Source organism: Nansenia antarctica (assembly GCF_963989245.1).
Source record: "Nansenia antarctica genome assembly, chromosome: 11".
Classification (NCBI taxonomy): Eukaryota; Metazoa; Chordata; class Actinopteri; order Argentiniformes; family Microstomatidae; genus Nansenia; species Nansenia antarctica.
The window spans coordinates 9,148,493-9,169,200 of NC_137681.1; the positions used below are offsets into that span (position 1 = coordinate 9,148,493).

The window sequence follows — 20,708 nt, forward strand, 5'->3', positions numbered from 1 at the left end:
ACAGTATCAAAAACATACAAACCAGATAGAGAAAGGAAAATTAAAAACAGACGAAAGAAAAAAGAACCCTTGTTCCCTACCTTTATCTACCCCTTCCCTATTTTCCTAAGCCTCCCCCTTTTCCACTTTCCCTGTCCCCTATCGTTCATTCACTCATTTCCTCGCTAAATAAAACTAATAACCCTCCAAAGATATTATACAAAATACAAAAAAGTTTTGTTTCAGCGCTGCAAAAGTAACATGAACATTGTAATATTTGGCTGCTAAATGTACATAATAATATAAACATTCTTCATTATTTCGCTTTCCCCATCATCCCAGAAACGACACACCGTAAACGGCCTTTAAAACTGCGCAGGTTAGAATATTTAGTTTCCGATTAGCAACTGATCACGTTAACCACGGTACTTGTATTACGAATATCAAAAAAACGAATATCAAAAAAAGAAATGTTTTGAAACTCTTTCACCGCCAGAGTTTTCTGAAAAAGTTGCCAGCCAGCGCCAGCCTTTTTGATAATTTTCACTCATCTTCAAAAATTCCCAGAATATTCTGTTCTATGAATATGTAAACACTGAATACATCAGAAGAAAGAAGAGACCTTCTTCTTGCACACCAAAAAACAAGTTTGATTCTATCTTCTTCCTAGCATGTTCAGTGAACACTTCAATGTTGGTCATTTTCATCAAAAAACTACTTTTCGGACAAAAAACAGAGAAAACGCGTTTTTGTGAAAAACTGTTTATTTTCACCCCCAAGACCCGTTTGACCCATTTGACATTATAAAACTTTGTACACATAATGAATCTCATTGTAGGAGCCATTTAGTCCTACATGTTATTTATGTTAATTTTCTAATATTCATTATGAACAGGATCAGTAGTAATGGATATTTTGAGAAGATAAAATAATGTGTTTATTTTTATACATGCGTCACTCTGCCTTTTTTGAAGAAGAAGCCTCCACTCCTCATGAGGAACAAATCATTGCCAACATTTGTCCTTGGTGTGGTACAGTGTGGTACAGCTAGTGTGTAAAGGGACATTACAGGCTTTACAATGGAACGATGTCTCTTTACGTTTACCCTTTTTTACACAAACCCTGCAACCCCTGGTTGGGTTCTGCTTTTTGGGAGTTGGGGGGATTTTCACAAGTGTATGGGCTCCCATATTCCCATCCAGCCTTCCCTGAGGGTCCTGGTTTGGTGCTCTAAAGTAATGAGGTCTGGGGTTCCCTCTTGCTTCCTCAGCACCAGTTTCCTCACCACCTGTCTGTCTGTCTACCTCAGCACCTGCCTCGCCTGTGTCTGCCTTGCTGGTCCATGACCTCACAACCCTTTCAATGAAGGAGCGAAATGTGTTGCATCCGCCCTGTGGGTTTCTAGCTTTGTAGATGACAAAAGCATTGAAGAAACTGATCTCAAAGAGATATGTAATAAACTTCTTTGGCCACTTCTGTGTCTTCCTGACAAACGGGTAGTACGCGATGTTCTGGTCTAGTTTGTCAACTCCATTCATGTTCTTATTGTACTCAACAATGCAGGCTGGCTTTCTCTTTGCTACCTTTGTCTTTGCTTCCTCTCTCCCAGACCTCAACAGTTTCCATGGTGTAATCATGTTAAGTTGCTACCATTTTGACTATCTTTTTGTCGCGCCAAGTGAGGACCACGATATTCTCACTGTGACGCATCAGTGTTTCGCCCACCTTCAAGTCAGCATTGGACACATTTATTTATTTATTGCACTTTATATTTATATTAATTATGACTCTTGCACTTTGATGTTGGTTTGCACTGTCTTGTCCTGTCTTGCACCGGTCCTGCTGTAAACCGTGCTCCATTGTTCCAAACCAAATTCCTAACATGTTTACATGTCATGGCAATAAAAGTCTTCTGATTCTGATTCTGATTCTGATTCTGATTCTGATTCTGATTCTGATTTTGCATGGGATTTGGGATGTCCCCAGTGTTGTTCATTCAACTTCAATCCCAAAAATAACTATTAAAAACATATACATGTCCAAATATGTTATTATTATTTCATTTTCCTGATCAATATCTATTGAAATCAAATATAGTTTTTATCTTTTTTTTTATTATTTTGTACAAAAAATTAAGGTTTTGCTTACAATATTGCTTGTCCCTGCGATCACTGTCCACCCTGTTATGCTGTGTTAATGTCCCTTTTAAAAGAAAACCATATTTCTCAATCACATCACTCTCATGAGGTGACATCACATCAGTGGAGGGGATTTCAAATGTGGTAAGCTGTGTGATTTTCTACCTCTTTTACCATCTGTTTTTTCATGTTTTTATCCAGTGAGTTTAATGTGGTTGACCATAACGTGTCCACCCTGTTATGCCTAAATATTGAGGAGATCAATCAAATTGAATAATTTCAAAAAAAGTATTTAGTGCAAATGAGATTCCTCGTCAAGTATTTATGGTCATTCTAGGCATTATGCTAACACAGGCAGGCTAAAGGCTAACTTTAACTCAAAATGTCCACCCTGTTAGTGTCCACCCTGTTATGTGTCCACTCTGTTCTGGAGACACTCGCCCTATTCAACTACAGAGGGTATTCTAAATAAAATAAAATGTAGGTGCCTGAGCTCGACCACTATGTTTTTCAGCAAGCTAGATATGTCCTTTATATAATAGAACATTAAAATATAGATAAATCAACAATACATTTTTCACAAGTTATGAAGTCCAAATGGCACCGTATTTAAAAAATGACCCTGTTATGACCTGCTGCAAATGTGATGCATAGCCAGACACCAGCTTCTGACAGCGTTCCTGAGGAATCTGAGCTCATTCCTCATGGGCAATGGCCTCAGTTCAGTCATATTCTTGGGTTTGCGTTTTGCAACCGCCTTCTTCAAATCCCACCAGAGATTTTCTATGGGGTTTAAGTCAGGCGACTGTGACGGCCACTCTAGAGTCTTCCTTTTCTTCTGCCTTGGTGGACTGAGGTATGCTTGGGATCGTTGTCCTGTTGGAAGGTCCAATGACACCCAAGCTTCAGTTAGTTGCACCAGGTGTGCTTGAAACAGGGGGTTGGGTAATTTTGATTAGTTGCATCAGGTGTGCTTGAAACAGGGGGTTGAATAATGAGACTGCAGTAGTGATTAAAAGTACCATTTTGTGTTGAATTTGGATAAATATTATTTTTATTGAACTAGGTCTATTTAAACTGTTCTTGTCTATTTTGTTTAGCCTAATATACAATTCACAGGGCTCTCAACACACGCATTTCAACCCGTTCACACGCCACACCTTGTCTCACGCCCAATGCGTGAGACTTGAGAGCCCTGAATTCAAGAGGAAGACCAGGAAGATCATTAAGGACAACAGCCATCCTAGCCACGTCCTGCTCTGTCTGTTACCTTCTGTCGGAAGGTAATGGAGCATCCAGACCCGGTACAACAGGCTCCGGAACAGTTTCTACACACAGGCCACAAGACTCGCTCGGCTTCTACACAAGACAAGATCTGCAAGGTCTTGTGTGTAAGGATACTGTAGTCATGCTTTCTGGTATTCTCTCAGGTCAATCTCTCAGACACGCTGTAGTCGACACACTGTAACACACTGTAATTGACACGCTGTAACCGCCACAGTTACTCTTGTCATGTGCATACTGCTGCCCTTGTGAATGTGTGAATGTGTGGTGGGGGGCTCATCACACACACACACACACACACACACACACACACACACACACACACACACACACACACACACACACACACACACACACAATCATAATTTGGGCCAATTATCTTAAACTTGACACTTGTGGACAGTCAATTAAAAAACGGCATCAGGATTATAGCCCTGCTGTAAAGGCAGCCATAGATTATAGATTATAGATCATAGACCTTTTGGCTTCCTGTCTCAGATTTCAATGGAAGACATTTATGAATTCAATATCCAGTTCCAAACTTCACCTGAGGCTCAGTTTCTACCCCTCAGCCGCCAGGCTGATAAATGACTCTGGCTTCCCCCTCCCCCCCGCCCCCAAGTCTGCCCAGGACTGAATATGCACTGGACTCACTGTAAAAACTCTGCACTGCACTTTATACCGCACTATCCAATGCACTGTTGTCTGTCCTGTGTTGTTGTTGTTGTGTTGTCCTGTTTTTTTTTGACACGTGAAAAAAGTATAAACGCACTTACTGTAATGACGAAGCAAATTCCTATATGTGTAATCCATAATGGCAATAAACGTTATCTGAATCTGAATCTGAATATAACCTACTGTTCCAAACTCCACCAGAGCAATATAACCTACTGTGTAAGCCCTGACTAGCAGCACTTGGAAACACTATTTATCAATGGGCTCAGTATAGTGAGAGGGTGTGTGTGTGTGTGTGTGTGTGCGTGTGTGTGTGTGTGTGTGTGTGTGTACTGTACTGTACACTGTCGTCACGCCATGCTGGTTCTCTCTCAGGTTATGCCATGCAGTAATCTTCATAGTTAATGTAATTATGTGTTTGACGGGTGGGACGTATAATGACATTAACTATGGAGATTATCCTCACCCCCCTGCTCAAATGACTGTACAGCCCCCCCCCCCGGTGCTACATTCATGAGACGGCCTACAAAGCCATCATCAATTTGGCCCCCTCCTACCTTGCCGACCTCGTCCCCCTCCACACCCCTTCCCGTTGCCTCAGGTCTGATGACCAAACCACCCTCAAGACCACCAGGACCAAGCTCCGGACCTGGGGTGATAGGGCCTTTTCAGCTGCAGCCCCGTCCCTCTGGAACGCCCTCCCCAACCACATCAGACACGCCAACACCCTCCCAACATTTAAACAGGCCCTCAAAAACCCACCTCTTCAAGCTTGCCTTCACCAGTAAACCCTCTCCCCCTCCCCTTCCCATGTGTCCCCAGCACTACCATAATTAGGCCCCTATACTTTCTTTTATTTATTTTTTGTTTCTTTTTATTATTACTACTCGATCTTTTCAGTTTGTAAAGCGTCTTTGAGTGTCTAGAAAAGCGCTATATAAGTCTAATGTATTATTATTATTATTATTATTATTATTATTATTACATGAGAGAGGTCGACCGGCTGGCTCAGTACAGCCAAGAGAACAACCTCTCTTTCAATGCTAAGAAGACCAAGGAGCTAGTGGTGGACTTCAGGAAGAAAGGACGGGAACAGGACCCCAGCACCATCAACGGTTCCACTGTTGAGAGGGTCAGCAGTTCAGTTTAAACTCCTCGCCGTCCATCACAGACGACCTCACCTAGGACGAGCACACCAAACAGGTGGTGAAAAAGGCACAGCACAGCAACATCTCTTTCACCTCAGGCGGCTGAAAAAGTTCGGCATGGGGTCCGAGATCTCACGGGCCTTCTACAGAGGCACAACTGAGAGCATCCTGACTGGGTGCAGTGAGATAGGGCTTATTGAAGGATTATGGAGGGATAAGGAGGGTTATGTCTTTTTTAACCCGATCAATGATACTTGCATCAATCTATACACACACACACACACCGGCTGTGTATCTGTTCATCTTTGATTGATGTCAATGATGCAGAACTTTCCCAAGACACACATAAACACACACACACACACACACACACACACTCACTCACTCACTCACACACACACACACACACACACACACACACACACACACACACACACACACACTCCTTCCAGAGTCATGTTCTGTGTGTCTTGGGAAAGTTCTGCATGTGAGCATGTAATCAATGTTGCCATTAGAGCATGACATCAATCCAAGGTTAACAGGTACAGAGCCGGTTTCACAGACAAGGCTTAAGTCTAGTCTAGGATTAAATCCCACTTGCAATGGAAAATCTCCATTGAGGATGCTTTTCAGTCTAGGATTCGTCTTAATCTGCGTCCCTGAAACCAGCCCTCAGTGTTTGTGTGTGTGACTCTGGTTGGTCTTGGGTCAGGTGATCTCTCTTCCTAGACAGAATCACCTCCCTGAGAACTGGGGGTCACGGTGAAGTGAGTGTGTGATCAATACCTGATTTCACACAGTCACACGCAGCATGCATACTTGATTCAAAAATAGATTCAACCTGTGCACATAAATACAGCATTTGGAGCAACCGCTCTGTCGCTTGCAGCTGTTCATAGCCGATGCAATCAGCCCGGTTATCTTTGAATGAATGAATGAATGAATGAATGGTCTTTATTGTCATTAATACAGTACAGGTACCAAACAACGAAATTTGGGAGGGGGGGCTCCCCTGGTGCTAGGAAAGAAAAAAAAAACTAGAAAAAAAACAAGAAGGGAAAGGAGCTGGTTTATATAAATAAAGGCTATGTACACTATCCACTATACTATACTGTACAAATAAAACACTGTGCTGTACTCTATGCTATGCTATACCTATTCTAACATTTCCTATTTCTCTGCAACCTTATGTACCTTAGGGTTGTCATATTGCACATAGTGTTATTGCACATTCATTTAAAGTGTCGCAGTTTGCAGGCTTGAAATGTACACATTTGTGCCTCAGCACTACACCTGATTTTTCAATCCAGCAGCTGCCATCAATCCGTCCAGACTGTCCAGGGCCCAGAACCTAGGTCTTTGCTGTGTTCAGGGCCTGGATGGCCCTGGGGTAGAAGCTGAGCTTCAGTCTGTTTGTCCTTGCGAACATGGTCCTGTACCGCCTGTTCGAGGGCAGCCGAGCAAAGTGTTCGTACCCAGGGTGGGATGGGTCTCTGGAGATCTTGGAGGCCTTCCTGAGGCAGCGTGTGTTGTACAGCTCTTCCAGAGAGGGGAGGGGGGCGCCTGTGATCTTCTGGGCCGTTCTCACGACTCTCTGTAGCGCATTCCTCTCTGCGGCTGTGCAGCTGGAGAACCAGTTGCAGATGCAGTAGGTGAGGATGCTCTCCACTGCGCAGCGGTAGAAGGCCACCAGTATCTCCTGTCTGGTGTGGTCTTTCCTGAGGACTCTCAGGAAGAAGAGCCGCGGTTGTGCCTTCTTGATGATGGCTGCTGTGTTGTTCTTCCAGGACAGGTCATCCTGTATGTGCACCCCCAGGAATCGGAGGGTTGAGACTCTCTCCACGCTCCCTCCGTCGATGAGCAGGGGCTGGACCTCAGATTTTTTCCTCCTGAAGTCCACGATGATTTCCTGGGTCTTTGACTGGTTCAGCAGCAGGTTGTTAACCTTGCACAGCTTGCTCAGCTGCTCTACCTCATCCCTGTACGCCGCCTCGTCCCCCCCCGAGATGCAGCCCACCACGGTGGTGTCGTCTGCAAACTTTACGATGGAGTTGCTGGGGTGGACGGGGGTGAAGTCGTAGGTGTAGAGGTTGTAGAGGATGGGGCTTAGCACGCAGCCCTGGGGGGACCCAGTGCTGAGTCTGAGGGCTGTGGAGGTGTGGGAGCCCACCCGCACCCTCTGGGGGCGGTCGGACAGGAAGTCCTTGATCCATGCAGTAATTTGGAGTCCTTGATCCTTGGTCCTTGAGTCCTTGGTCCTTGATCCATGCAGTAATTTGTGATACTATTAACTATCAGTGTCAACTGTCACCAGATTATTATTATTATTATTATTACATAGATTGAACATTGCATCCTCTTTAAACAATAATAAAACAATAAAACAATAAAACAGCTAACAATAAAAAACTGCTAATAAATCTCTCATAGTGTAGGTGCGCCTGTGTCTTCCACACCTCCAACTGGACATGACAACTTTCATCCTAGAAGTTAAAGTAGGAGGGTCTGGTCTACCCATTCTTGACAGAGTCAGTTGTTCAATTACAGGAACGTCAAGGCACTAGCTCGTATCATGCGACTTTCACTTTCTTGGGCATTGCGCATTGCCCCTTTATCACACATCACTGTAGCTACCTCTCCTATCTGGAGGCAAGATCTCTCAGGGAGGTAGAAACAATACTGTCTCTGACCACTATGCTTCTGGTCACTGTTGTCAACTTTTCTATTATAGTCTCAGTGCTCTGTGTACAATTCTCTCATATTTCTTTAAAAAAAAACTGAACCATGCATGGATTACAGTTTATCCTGGCAATTCATAGCTTTCAGTCACGTGGTTTCTTCCCTAGCAACCACCAACCTGACGGGCAAAAAGGATCATAGCAACATGGCGAGTGGACGCAATTTACCGGCTGCCTACTATTTAGACCACCTCACCCATGAAGAACTAGCAAGATACACGACGGTGAATTATTTTCCTAACCCCCGGAGAATCAAAGTTATTAACCCGCAAAAGGTGCCTCCTTGACCGGCTTTGTCCGTGAATAACACCGGTTATTATTACAGTTGGTTTGTATAATGTTGGTCTCCAACATTATAGAAATGCTCAAGGCACAGAGGAAGAGGTGACACACATACACACATCTGCTTGGTGAACTTTACAATTATTATAAACCTTGAAGTATGATATATCATTTGAAAGGAAATGGCATGAGTGAGGGCTCCCCGCCGCTGGACTTTAGACTCTCACAGTCTTGAAATGATACGAGGGGGATTGGCTTTGGATAAGGGGAAAAACACACACAGACAGGAAGGACCGTGGCGGAGCTTTACGGGCTAAACTCTTTTGCTTTGACAGGAGTGACTCATGTGGAGCATATGGAGAGAAACAGCTAGCCCTCCCCGCTAAGGCCTAGCCAGCGTTGTCGGGTCCCTGACACACTGCGCTCCCTCGCTGGCCTGAGTGCGGCCTTCATAAATAAATAGTCAAATCGTTTGTAATACCACTGGGCTTCTTGCCACTGCGAATAACAAAGATAACGGGTAAAAGGACAAATAAACACTATGACAAGGTACAACATATTGTATTTACTGTATTACTGTATTTTAGTGGGTTCACCCTGAATACTTTGTTTTGTTGACCAAAGAATAACAACTTAATACAGAGCACAACTTGTTTTTTAAAGGACTCAGACCATCCTGTGTTACATTTTAGCTGGAAAACTTCAGCCAGGTTGTTAAAGTCCCTCATGGATCATGCATTGAAAGACAACCATACATAACAAGTGTCAGTCAGCATTAATTCAAAGACACACAAAGGCAGCACACACGTGTATGATGATAGATGATAGAACTTAAACTGTTATTATGTGAAGGTAGGTTGCTAAGGGAAAACTCACCTTTACAAGCACTTATGAGAAAGTACCCGTAGGATGTTATTCCACTGAAAGCCAAGTCCACTACAGGTCTGGTGTGTCCAGAGCACCAGGGAAAAATGCTCTGGTTTCCTGTTCATCACATGCACACACTACTACCATCAGTATACGGTCATTTTGAGCCCTTAACCACCGTGCTGACACCCCGAGAAGATTTCACTTAGTCCACTTTTTTTTGACTTTTAATACGAAACTCGATCAACCGGGAGTTCTACTGCTGCTGGACGAAACTCCCAACTCCCGCTGTTAGCGGGACGAGGGAATATTTATATCCGGGAATTCGCTCCTTGCTGTGTCCACGGTGATAGGAGTGGAGGATCGACTCCATTCAAAAACTTTTGGATTCCCTGGCTTCTCCTCTTTCCGGACACGTTGGAATTATTTTCCTAACCCACGGGAAATCAAAGTTATTAACCCGCAAAAAGTGGGTTTTGCCCGTGGGTTTTGCCCGCAAAAAGTGCCTTTTGCCCGTCAGGTGGGCGTTTCCACTATGCTGTGACGTCACATGAAAGCTATGAATAGACTAGTTTCAATCTAAAGAACCATGTGACTATACATTGTAAAATAGTGATCTATCCATTTAATATTTAAAAAAAAAATGTAATCCATTAAAAACAACCTGATTTAGATCTTCTTATTTTTGTTAAGTTGACCCACTGTACTGTACACCATTTGTTCCTTCTTCTATTTGTTCCATGCTGTCTTTTGAACATAAATAAAGACGCACAATAATAAATGATCTAAACGTCATATCCGGTGTTGCTCCGCCCGTGGCGGGAGATTCCAGCATGGCGGTGCAGCCGAAGACGAACCTGTCCATGGACAGCGCGACCGAACATGGCTTTCTCAGCTTCTACTTCGAGAAGATGCCTCAGAAACCCGACACTACATTCAGAGTGTTCGATCGCAACGACTACTACACGGTGCACGGGAAAGATGCTGTCTTCGCGGCGAAGGAGGTTTTCAAGACGAGTGCAGTCATCAAGCATCTGGGTGGAGGTGGGTATGCTAGCTAGCCTGCTTGCTGCTTCTTGGAGGATTTGCTATTATTCCTACTTGGGTTACCACGCCAGTGTAATACTCTCGTTTATGCGATATGCACGATATGCACGCCCCAGCCCTAGATCTACTTACTGTTGTAAAACACGATTTGCAGCCAGCAGGATAGAGAAATGTTGCACACAGTGTTATGTATCTCACCGAGTTCGAGTGTGTGTTGACGTGTGTGCTAACGTCTGTACTCGTGTGTGTGTTTACGTGTGTGTTGACGTCTGTACCCGTATGTGTGTTTACGCGTGTGTGTGTAGGTAAGCGCAAGTTGGAGGGTGTTGTTCTCAGTAAGATGAACTTCGAGGCGTTTGTGAGAGATCTGCTGCTGGTCCGGCAGTACAGGGTGGAGGTGTACAAGAACCACAGCAAGTCCAGCCGAGACCAAGACTGGCGACTGGAATACAAGGTAGCTGCCGAGCACCATCGCCTGGCCACACTACAACCTCACACAGCCAAGAAAAATATGACAAATGTTCTATAAATGTTAGCACCACAGTGCTAGTAAATGTTAGCAGATGGTTATTACGTTGTCAGACACCATGTCAACAGTCAGACACCATGTCAACAGTCAGACATCAACAGTACCACACACAGGTTTTTTTTAGAACCAGTCATTCACAAACAATCATCACTTGTTTGTAAGAGAATGTTTATGTTTTCTAAGTTTCTGACAATATGTATTTTTTCCTCACCTTTCTTGTTTCTGCTTTCTCTCTCTCTCTCTCTCTCTCTCTCTCTCTCTCTCTCTCTCTCTCTCTCTCTCTCTCTCTCTCTCTCTCTCTCTCTCTCTCTCTCTCCTACCCTCCCTCCCCAGGGATCCCCTGGAAACCTGACTCAGTTTGAGGAGATTCTGTTCAGCGGCGGGGCCGGAGGAGAGACCAGTGCCGGGATTGTTGCCGTCCGGTTGGCCGCAGGGGCCGATGGACAGCGCGTGGTGGGCGTCGGCTACGTGGACGCGGCGCTGAAAAAGATGGGCGTCTGTGAGTTTCCGGACGGAGAGATGTTCTCCAACCTGGAGTCTCTGCTGGTCCAGCTCGGTCCCAAGGAGTGTCTGCTCCCACAGGGAGACCAGAACACTGACGCTGCTAAACTACGAGAGGTGCGTCTGTGTCTGTGTGTGTCTGTGTGTGTCTGTCTGTCTGTGTGTAGAGAGATAGATAATGTGTATATACTGTAGTGTGTGTGTTTAAATGTGTGTAGATAGATATTGTGTATATACAGTAGTGTGTGTGTGTAGAGAGAGAGAGAGATAATGTGTATATACTGTAGTGTGTGTGTAGATAGATCATGTGTATATACTGTAGTGTGTGTGTAGATAGATCATGTGTATATACTGTAGTGTGTGTTTAAATCTGTGTGTGTGTGTGTGTGTGTGTGTGAGAGAGTAGGTGGTGCAGCGTGGTGGTGTGTTGCTGTCAGACAGGAAGAGAGCAGAGTTCAGCAGTAAGGACATGGTGCAGGACCTCAACAGGCTGCTCAGGGCCAAGAAAGGAGAGACCGTCGCCAGCAACACACTGCCGGAACTGGACAAAAAGGTAAACACACACACACACACACACACACAAATATGGATTCACAGACCAATGCGCAGTTCTTTGATGTGTCTGTGTTTGTGTCTGTGTCTGTGTCTGTGTCTGTGTCTGTGTGTCTGTGTGTCTGTGTGTGTGTGTGTGTGTGTGTGTGTGTCTGCAGGTGGCCATGTCGTGTCTGGCTGCGGCGGTGCGGTATCTGGAGCTGCTGTCTGACGAGTCTAACTTCAGCTCCTTCAGCCTGACCACCCTGGGCCTGGGCCAGTACATGAGGCTGGACAACGCCGCCGTGCAGGCTCTAAACCTCTTCCAGGTCAGCTGTCACGTCATAGGCTGTCTGGGCCTGTCACTCAACCTCTTCCAGGTCAGAAGAGGTAGCAGAGCAGTGAGCCTAGTCAGGGTTTGACATTAACGCTTGCCCGGGGCAAGTAAAACATTTGCCGGGTTTGTTTGCACGAGCCCGATGACGCTGCTGGACCCTGGATATATTTATCCGTGTGCAGGAAGAACAACGGACGGCGCAGGCGCCAGACCAGACAAAATGATCGTGGAGTGAAGATATTATCAAAGTGTACGCGATGCAACGGGTGATCGACAGGCGCGTACACTTTAATAATATCTTCACTCCACGATAATCTAGTCTGGTCTGGCGCATGCGCCGTCCGTTGTTCTTCCTGCACACCGATAAATATATCCAGGATCCAGCAGCGTCATCGGTCTCGTGCAAACAAACCCGGCGAACTTTGCTCTGGGCAAGCGTTAATGTCGAACCCTGCTAGTGTTTGGGGTGATATGATTCCCTGTTCTCACTCACTCATTCCCGTGGTGCCAGCTGGTGCATAGGGCATCAACAGAGGTTCTCCGCTTCTGCTGGTATTTGGCCATGTTCTCCACTGTTCTCTAGCCCTCCGGATAGAGTGGTAACTCTGTCTCTGTTGTGCTCCGCAATATAGCGTGAAGATTTTGCTTGATGTACATTTACATGCCCCTGGGCAGGGCAGGACAGGACACTAGTATACATAAGTGTCCTTATTAAAGGGGGGGGGTGTCCTCAGTACTGTTATTATTATTATTTCTTTTCTAAGAATGTCTCTCTGATTGGCTCTTCCTTCCCAGGGTTCCCCGGATGACAAGAGCGGAGCTCACTCCTTGGCGGGCCTGCTGAATAAGTGCCGCACCCCTCAGGGCCAGCGATTGGTCAACCAGTGGATCAAGCAGCCACTCATGGACAGGAGCAGGATAGAAGAGAGGTGAGGAGGAGGAGGAGGAGGAGAGAGGGAGTGGGGGAAGGAAGGAGGAAGAGGGAGGAGGAGGAGGAGGAGGAGGAGGAGGAGGAGGGGGGATGGGTAGATAGAGAAGTTTTGGTTGTGTCCCAATAGACTCAACTATCCCTTGCCTGTGAGGAATAGAGGAAAGACTACTGTTTCATAGGAGTTGTTTCAACAACAACCTCCCACTATTGTAGCCTTTTGCCGCCACCTTGTGGTTTCACCTGGCACGGCAGGTGATTGATGAATTGTTTTGGATCATGTTCAGGGTTTGTATGCACCAGTCAGTGGCAAAAATATGTGTGTGTGTGTCTAGGCTGGACCTGGTGGAGAGTTTTGTGTCTGACGCTGAGCTGAGGCAGACCTGTCAGGAGGACCTGCTCAGGCGCTTTCCCGACCTTCACCGGCTGTCGAAGAAGTTCCACCGCCGCTCGGCGACACTGCAGGACTGTTACCGGGGTTACCAAGCAGTGAACCACATCCCCGCCCTGCTACTGGCTCTGGAGAGACACACGGGTGAGCGTGCGCGCACACACACACACACACTAGGGATGGACGGTTTCCAATTATTGAAACCGAAAAACCGTCAAAGACTAAAACCGGGGTTTTCCGGTTAACCGAAAAATACATGTAAAAAAAAAAAAAAAAAAACGTCAAAAAAAAAAGGCCGCCAATTTCAAATAATTGAGCCGTACTGCTACAATACACTCATGTTGAACACCATTAAAACACCGTAAGCACAGTCGCAACACATTTAGGCTACTAAAGGGCTCTGCACACAGCGTGCGATTTCTGTTGGCGTCAACGTTCCATTTTGAAGTTTGAATGGAAGTCTATGAGAACATCGCATTTACCCACACACGGCCCCGATTTTAATCGCACGGCGAACATTCGATTCCATTCATTTTGAATGGGACAAAGCACACGTCGTGCGAGTTTTGTCGCACTGTCAAATTTGTGCTTTTCCCATTCAAAATGAATGGAATCGAATTTTCGCCGTGCGATTAAAATCGGGGCCGTGTGTGGGTAAATGCGATGTTCTCATAGACTTCCATTCAAACTTCCAAATGGAACGTTGAGGCGCAACAGAAATCGCACGCTGTGTGCAGAGCCCTTTAGTTTCACAAATATAAGTGGAAAGGCAGACTTTTGTAAGCTACACCATACATGAAAACACATGAACACTTAACACACCAGCTCCGCTGATCCAGGGTGCACGCCTGCACGGAAGATCATCTCTTGGAACAGCGTCTTCATTGAATGAACTGCTTTCTCAATATCTTGGTTCTTAGACAAAGTTTCAGCTGCTGCTCAATGTATTTAAATATTTGAATACTGCTCAATAATCACTGAAATATTAGACTTAGAATTTTGCAGTGAACATACTTAAAGCTTTTCATAAAAACCACATGCCGCGAGACTGACTCGTCCTGAACTGTCGTAAGTTAATCAACAAAGAATGCCCCATCAAAATAAAAGTGCCCATGGTAGAGCTGTCAAAATAGAGCTTTCAAAATAAATGTACTAATACAGATAGAGATAAATACAGAACTACCTTTGTCACTAAGTGACCGCGTATCTTCTGAGACATGCGTTCTGTCATCACTTTCAGTAGCGCCTTCAAACACAGTGGCGCTGTGCACAAACACTCTTGATCCGTATAGTTCTTGTTTTATTATATTGTGGTTTAGTAAATACTGCACTTGGAGTTACATTCAATGCATGATTTGTGCTATAGAACATAAATAAAGTTTGATTGATTGATTGATATCAAATCAAATCACATTTTATTTCTATAGCGCATTTCTCACAAAAGTGACCCAATGCGCTTTACAGAGAGCAGCGAAAATGATCTTATTAAATGTAAGCGAGTAATTGTAAAAAACCTTTCCTATCTACCAATAACTGAAGGCAACTATCTTTCCCATAGAGTGATTCGTTACCCTTAAATATAATCCCAATTAGATATTAACCCTCAGTTATTCTTCACAACTGACCAAACCTCTCACTCATTGCGCGGCAGATTCAGACTGTATCATTGTTATTTTCACACACGACAAACATGTGACATGTTCCAGTTTTATTCTTATTCTATTTTATTCTTTAAAAAAATGTAAAAAAAATAAATAAAAAAAAATCCGGTTTCAGACGGTTTTGATAAAAAAACGTTTCTATTTTTATAAACCCCGGTTTTCGGTTTAACCGAAAAACCGTCCATCCCTAACACACACACACACACACACACACACACAAAGAAAAGAGCTGTTGATGCTTGCAAATGTGATTGTGGCCTCAGATTATACAATATACTTACTGTGTGTGTGTGTGTGTGTGTGTGTGTGTGTGTGTGTGTGTGTGTGTGTGTGTGTGTGTGTGTGTCAGGGAGTCACCAGGTCCTGCTGGAGGCAGTGTTCCTCTCTCCCCTCAGGGACCTGGAGTCCGACTTCGTCAAGTACCAGGAGATGATCGAGACCACGCTGGACATGAACCAGGTGTGTACTACACACTACGGCATTAGTGTGTGTTTCTGTTGGAAGTGTGTGTGATGGCATGTACTTTATTGTGTGTGTGTGTGTGTGTGTGTGTGTGTGTGTGTGTGTGTGTGTGTAGGTGGATCACCATGAGTTCCTGGTGAAGGCGTCGTTTGACCCGGTGCTGAGTGAGCTGAGGAAGACCATGGACTCCCTGGAGAAGAGCATGCAGGGAGTACTGGCCAGCGCAGCACGAGAACTGGGTACACACACACACACACACACACATTTTAGTATCTTTATTTGCGTTCACATTTTACAATAATATTCTTGAACACAAACATTAGTAGCTGCATCAGCATAGGACACTCGGTTGCTCAATGTGTTTCAGTCTGAGTCTAAGGGTACAGGTACACACACACACCTACACACAACCACAACCACATACACCTACACACACCTACACACATCTACACACACCTACACACCTACACACACACAACCACACAGGGGCCAGCATAGAACAATTCAACTCGTCACACACTAATCCCACCATACCTAACTTTACGTCATTGCCACCACATAGACATACAAAGCGTCCCTGTCGGACCTGGCAAAGACTGGGATCCGATTGGATGATCCGTTTTGTGAACCAATCAGGTATGACGTTGGAGCAGATGTTGTTTCTGAAGCCTGTTTCTGTTGTTGTTGTTGTCAGGTCTGGACGGGGGTAAGGCAGTGAAGCTGGACTCTAGCGGCGTGCTGGGGTACTTTCTGAGGGTCTCCTGCAAGGAGGAGAAGAGTCTGAGGAACAACAAGAAGTTCACCACCCTGGACATCCAGAAGAACGGAGTCCGCTTCACTAACAGGTGCCTAGTCTGTCTCTGTGTGTCTCTCTGTGTGTGTCTCTCTGTGTCTCTGTGTGTCTCTCTGCGTCTCTCTGTGTGTCTCTCTGTGTGTCTCTCTGTGTGTCTCTGTGTGTGTGTCTCTGTGTGTCTCTCTCTCTCCCCCTCCCTCCCTCCTGTGTGTTTGAGAGGGGGAGAGTTTGCATGTAACATGATGCCGAGAGACAGGTGTTATCTGCCTTAACTGTCGTTCCTGTGGTAACTGTCAGACACCTGTGTGTGTGTGTGGGGGAGGGGAGGGTTTATTTACCCGCTTTGGCACTTTTTCTAACTGTGTGTGTGTGTGTGTAGCAAACTGAGCTCTCTGAATGAAGAGTACACTAAGAACAGGGCGGAGTACGAGGAGGCTCAGAACGCCATCGTCAAGGAGATCATCAGCATCGCCTCAGGTGAGCACACACACACACACGCGCACACACAGAGAGGACCCCCCTGGTGGTGCAGAATGATCTCTAGGTATTGCAGGTGACTTAGTGGTTTTAAAAGTTTTGACCCCTCCCTCAGGCTACGTGGAGCCCATGCAGAGTCTGAGTGATGTCATAGCGCTGCTGGACGCGGTGGTGAGCTTCGCCGTGGCGTCCGTCTCCGCCCCCGTCCCCTTCGTGAGGCCCCGCCTCCTGGCTGCGGGCTGCAGGCGCCTGGTCCTCCAGCAGGCCAGACACCCCTGCATGGAGGCGGACGCAGACACCTCCTTCATCCCCAACGACATCACCTTCACCCAGGGAGAGAAGAGCTTCTACATCATCACAGGTACAGACACACACACACACACCCACCTAGACACACACCCACCTAGACACACACACACACACACACCTAGACACATGCACACACACCTAGACACATGCACACACACCTAGACACATGCACACACACCTAGACACACACACACACACCTAGACACACGCACACACACCTAGACACACGCACACACACCTAGACACATGCACACCCACCTAGACACATGCACACACACCTAGACACACACACACCCACCTAGACACACGCACACCCACCTAGACACATGCACACCCACCTAGACACACGCACACCCACCTAGACACACGCACACACCCACCTAGACACACACACACACACACACACACCTAGACGACACACTGAATGCTCACACATTTCCGTAACCCATTTCTCACCCCCCCCCTCCTCCCCAGGTCCTAACATGGGTGGGAAGTCGACGTTCATCCGTCAGGTGGGCGTGATCGCCCTCATGGCTCAGATTGGCTGCTTCGTGCCGTGTGACAAGGCGGAGCTGAGCGTGATTGACAGCGTGCTGGCACGTGTGGGGGCGGGGGATAGCCAGATTAGGGGCGTGTCCACCTTCATGTCTGAGATGCTGGAGACCTCTGCCATTTTACGGTGAGAGCATGCGTGTACACACACACAGACACACACACACTGCGGCCATTCTTTCCCATTTGAATATTTGGAGCCTGCTGTTTTGCACTAAAACCTGTAATCTGTAACCCAGTGTGGGTTGCCTCGGATTCTGTACGTGCGGGTTAAACAACAAATTCTCACCCGCGAACCCAAGAATGCGTCCCCATCACTTTTTCAAACCTAAATCTTGGGTTGCTGACTCCTCAGGGGGGTATTCCATCAACGTCACTAAAGGAAAATCCAGGCTTATTTTTGATGACTTCAAAATAAGCCTTGATTTTTTTTCCTTTAGTGACATTGATGGAATACTCCCCTGGTCCAGAAGACTATCCTTAAAATGCAGAACAACAATTTAATTCGACATAATTATCCCTTTAAGACAGACGCCAGGGTTCTCACGGGTCCTTGAAATCCTTGAAAGTTTGTGAATTTGAGAAAAAGAAATCAAGGTCTTAAAAGGTTTTGAAAATAGACATGGGTCATTGAAAGTGCTTGCATTCCCCTCTCTCTCTCTAAAAAATATATATATATTCAAAATTAAATAGCTCGTCAACTAGTTCTGTCTCAAACTATGCCATGTGTTGGGTCCTTGAAAGGTAGTTGAATTTGATGTTTCAGAAGGTGTGGAAACCCTGACAGATGCCCACTTTTGAAAACGGTGTCACCTCTTCTTCCCCTCTAGTTCAGCCACGGAGGACTCTCTGATCATCATAGATGAGTTGGGGCGCGGCACGTCTACGTACGACGGCTTTGGTCTGGCCTGGGCCATCAGTGAACACATCGCGGCCAAGATCAGCTGCTTCTGTCTGTTCGCGACCCACTTCCACGAGCTGACGGCCCTGGCCACACAGCATCCCACGGTCCACAACCTCCATGTCACGGCGCTGACCACCGAGAACACACTCACTTTCCTGTACAGGGTCCAGCCAGGTATGTGTGTACACACACACACACACACACACAACCACTCACTCACACACACACACAACCACGCACACAACCACACTCACTCACTCACTCACACACACACAACCTCACACACTCTCTCTCTCACACACACACACACTCTCACACTTACACACACTCACTGACATGGCGGCTGTTGTCCATGTGCGAACTCAGGTGTGTGTGATCAGAGTTTTGGGATCCACGTGGCGGAGATGGCGCGTTTCCCCCCGGCGGTGGTTGCCATGGCGAAGGAGAAAGCGGCGGAGCTGGAGGAGTTCCAGGACCCTCAGGGGGAGGAGGGGCCGGACGCCAAGAAACACTGCACAGACAAACTGGTAGAGGCTGCTGGCTTTATATAAAATAAAAAAAACGTGTGTCTGTTCCTCAGGAGGGTGAGAGGTTGATCCAGGTGTGTGTGTGTGTGTGTGTGTGTTCCGCAGGAGGGTGAGAGGTTGATCCAGGGGTTCCTGGGGAAGGTCAAGTCCCTCCCAGCGACGTCCATGACTAACGAGGAGGTGAAGGCGGAGCTTAAGCGGCTGAAGAATGAGCTTGTTGCCCAGAACAACACTTATGTCACAGATATACTGACACGTCTGTCTGTCTCCACGCACACCGGCTGAGACAGACAGACTGAAATACACCAATACAAACACAACCCCCCTGGAGATCCATGACATCATGTACAATAGATACTAAGTTCTGAGGTTAATTTCCTTGTTTTTTTTCTCTTTGACATTTCATAGAATGTATAGACACTATCAACTTTGAATGAATTCTTTGTTATCCGGTGAACTTTAACTAGTTTAAGTTGTCCTTGATTTCTTTGTTCTCTCAACACTAGTGATCGTTCCTTGAATAAAGCCTTCTGTTTTGTAACCAGTGTTGTTGTTTTCTGAAGCAAGCTCACATGCATAAGCTTTCTAAGTGGTTTTTTATAAATGACATTTAGTCATGAATATATTTAATTTCAGGGTTCCTACACAATTTCCATCAATGTCGCTTAAGGAGAATCCAGGCTTATTTTGATAAATATCACAATGTCCCCTGGAAAACACAAAAATAAAACAGTCTGGAAATAAATCTGATTCTAAACCTATACCATGTTTCTATCAGTATAGGTCTAGTATTCAATCTTTTTTCAAAGCCAGTTTATTTATACATATACGTTGCTGTCTTGTGTTTGATAGTGATGCTCCACACATGCATTTTGGACAGATGTGCTGGAACAAGCCTACAAATCAATGAAGCAATTGGAAAATACAGGTCTGGAATTTTCCATTTTGAAATGGAAAACATGATCCCTATGATCTGTATCTCTTATAATGACTACCAGATTAAGTTGCAGAGAACGAGCTTCCCACTGTCAGGACTGCCGTCACTACCTATCTTCCTCCGTAGACTGAAGACCTGGAGATCTCTTCAGACTACACCTTAACTGTCCGTCCAAAAGACCCCTTTACCCGCCTGTAGTTTAAAGAAAGGATTCTTAAATTCTTGCTGCTTCTAGCATTATGACTGCCTCTGGCCCTAGCAAATTACTTTTCTTTGCTATGGCTGATGGATAGATGATTCACTTACTTAGACAAATGTATTTGTTGTAAGTTGTTTTGGATAAAAGTGTCTACTAAATGCCAAAAATGTAAAAATATCTCAAGTTAGTTGACGACATCACCACAGGCAAGACTAAGCAAGAACAGCCCACAGAGGGGTCGAGGGTCGGTCGGCCGGCGACAAAATCAAGACACACAAGCACATTGATCTAATAAAGTTTTATTTTCTTAAAAATGACCAGTTGCCTGTTTTCTTTTTTTTCTTTCTAGGAAATTAAACCCTTTTTGAATTCCTACTAGCATCTACATAATGGTTATTGAATACTTCACAATATATTAAGTCTAGATGTTATGGTACATGCATACGATTCAGGCCACGTGAGGAGCCACAGTCACCACGATACACAGGGGAGAGAGGAGGAAGGGGAGAGAG

General features: G+C 45.6%; 1 protein-coding gene across 1 annotated transcript; it reads left to right on the top strand.

Moving 5' to 3' along the window:
- Nucleotides 1-9,944: 9,944 nt before the first annotated feature.
- On the top strand, nt 9,945-19,581 carry msh2 (mutS homolog 2 (E. coli); the record flags this gene model as incomplete). The annotated part of the gene is made up of 16 exons (XM_080542053.1): nt 9,945-10,155; nt 10,464-10,612; nt 11,021-11,305; nt 11,595-11,741; nt 11,899-12,048; nt 12,852-12,985; nt 13,320-13,519; nt 15,386-15,495; nt 15,614-15,737; nt 16,193-16,343; nt 16,671-16,768; nt 16,884-17,129; nt 17,552-17,756; nt 18,460-18,707; nt 18,900-19,060; nt 19,166-19,581. 16 exons carry the CDS (start codon nt 9,945-9,947, stop codon nt 19,343-19,345), a joined length of 2,799 nt encoding a protein of 932 aa, XP_080398179.1. The 3' UTR covers nt 19,346-19,581.
- Nucleotides 19,582-20,708: the final 1,127 nt, after the last annotated feature.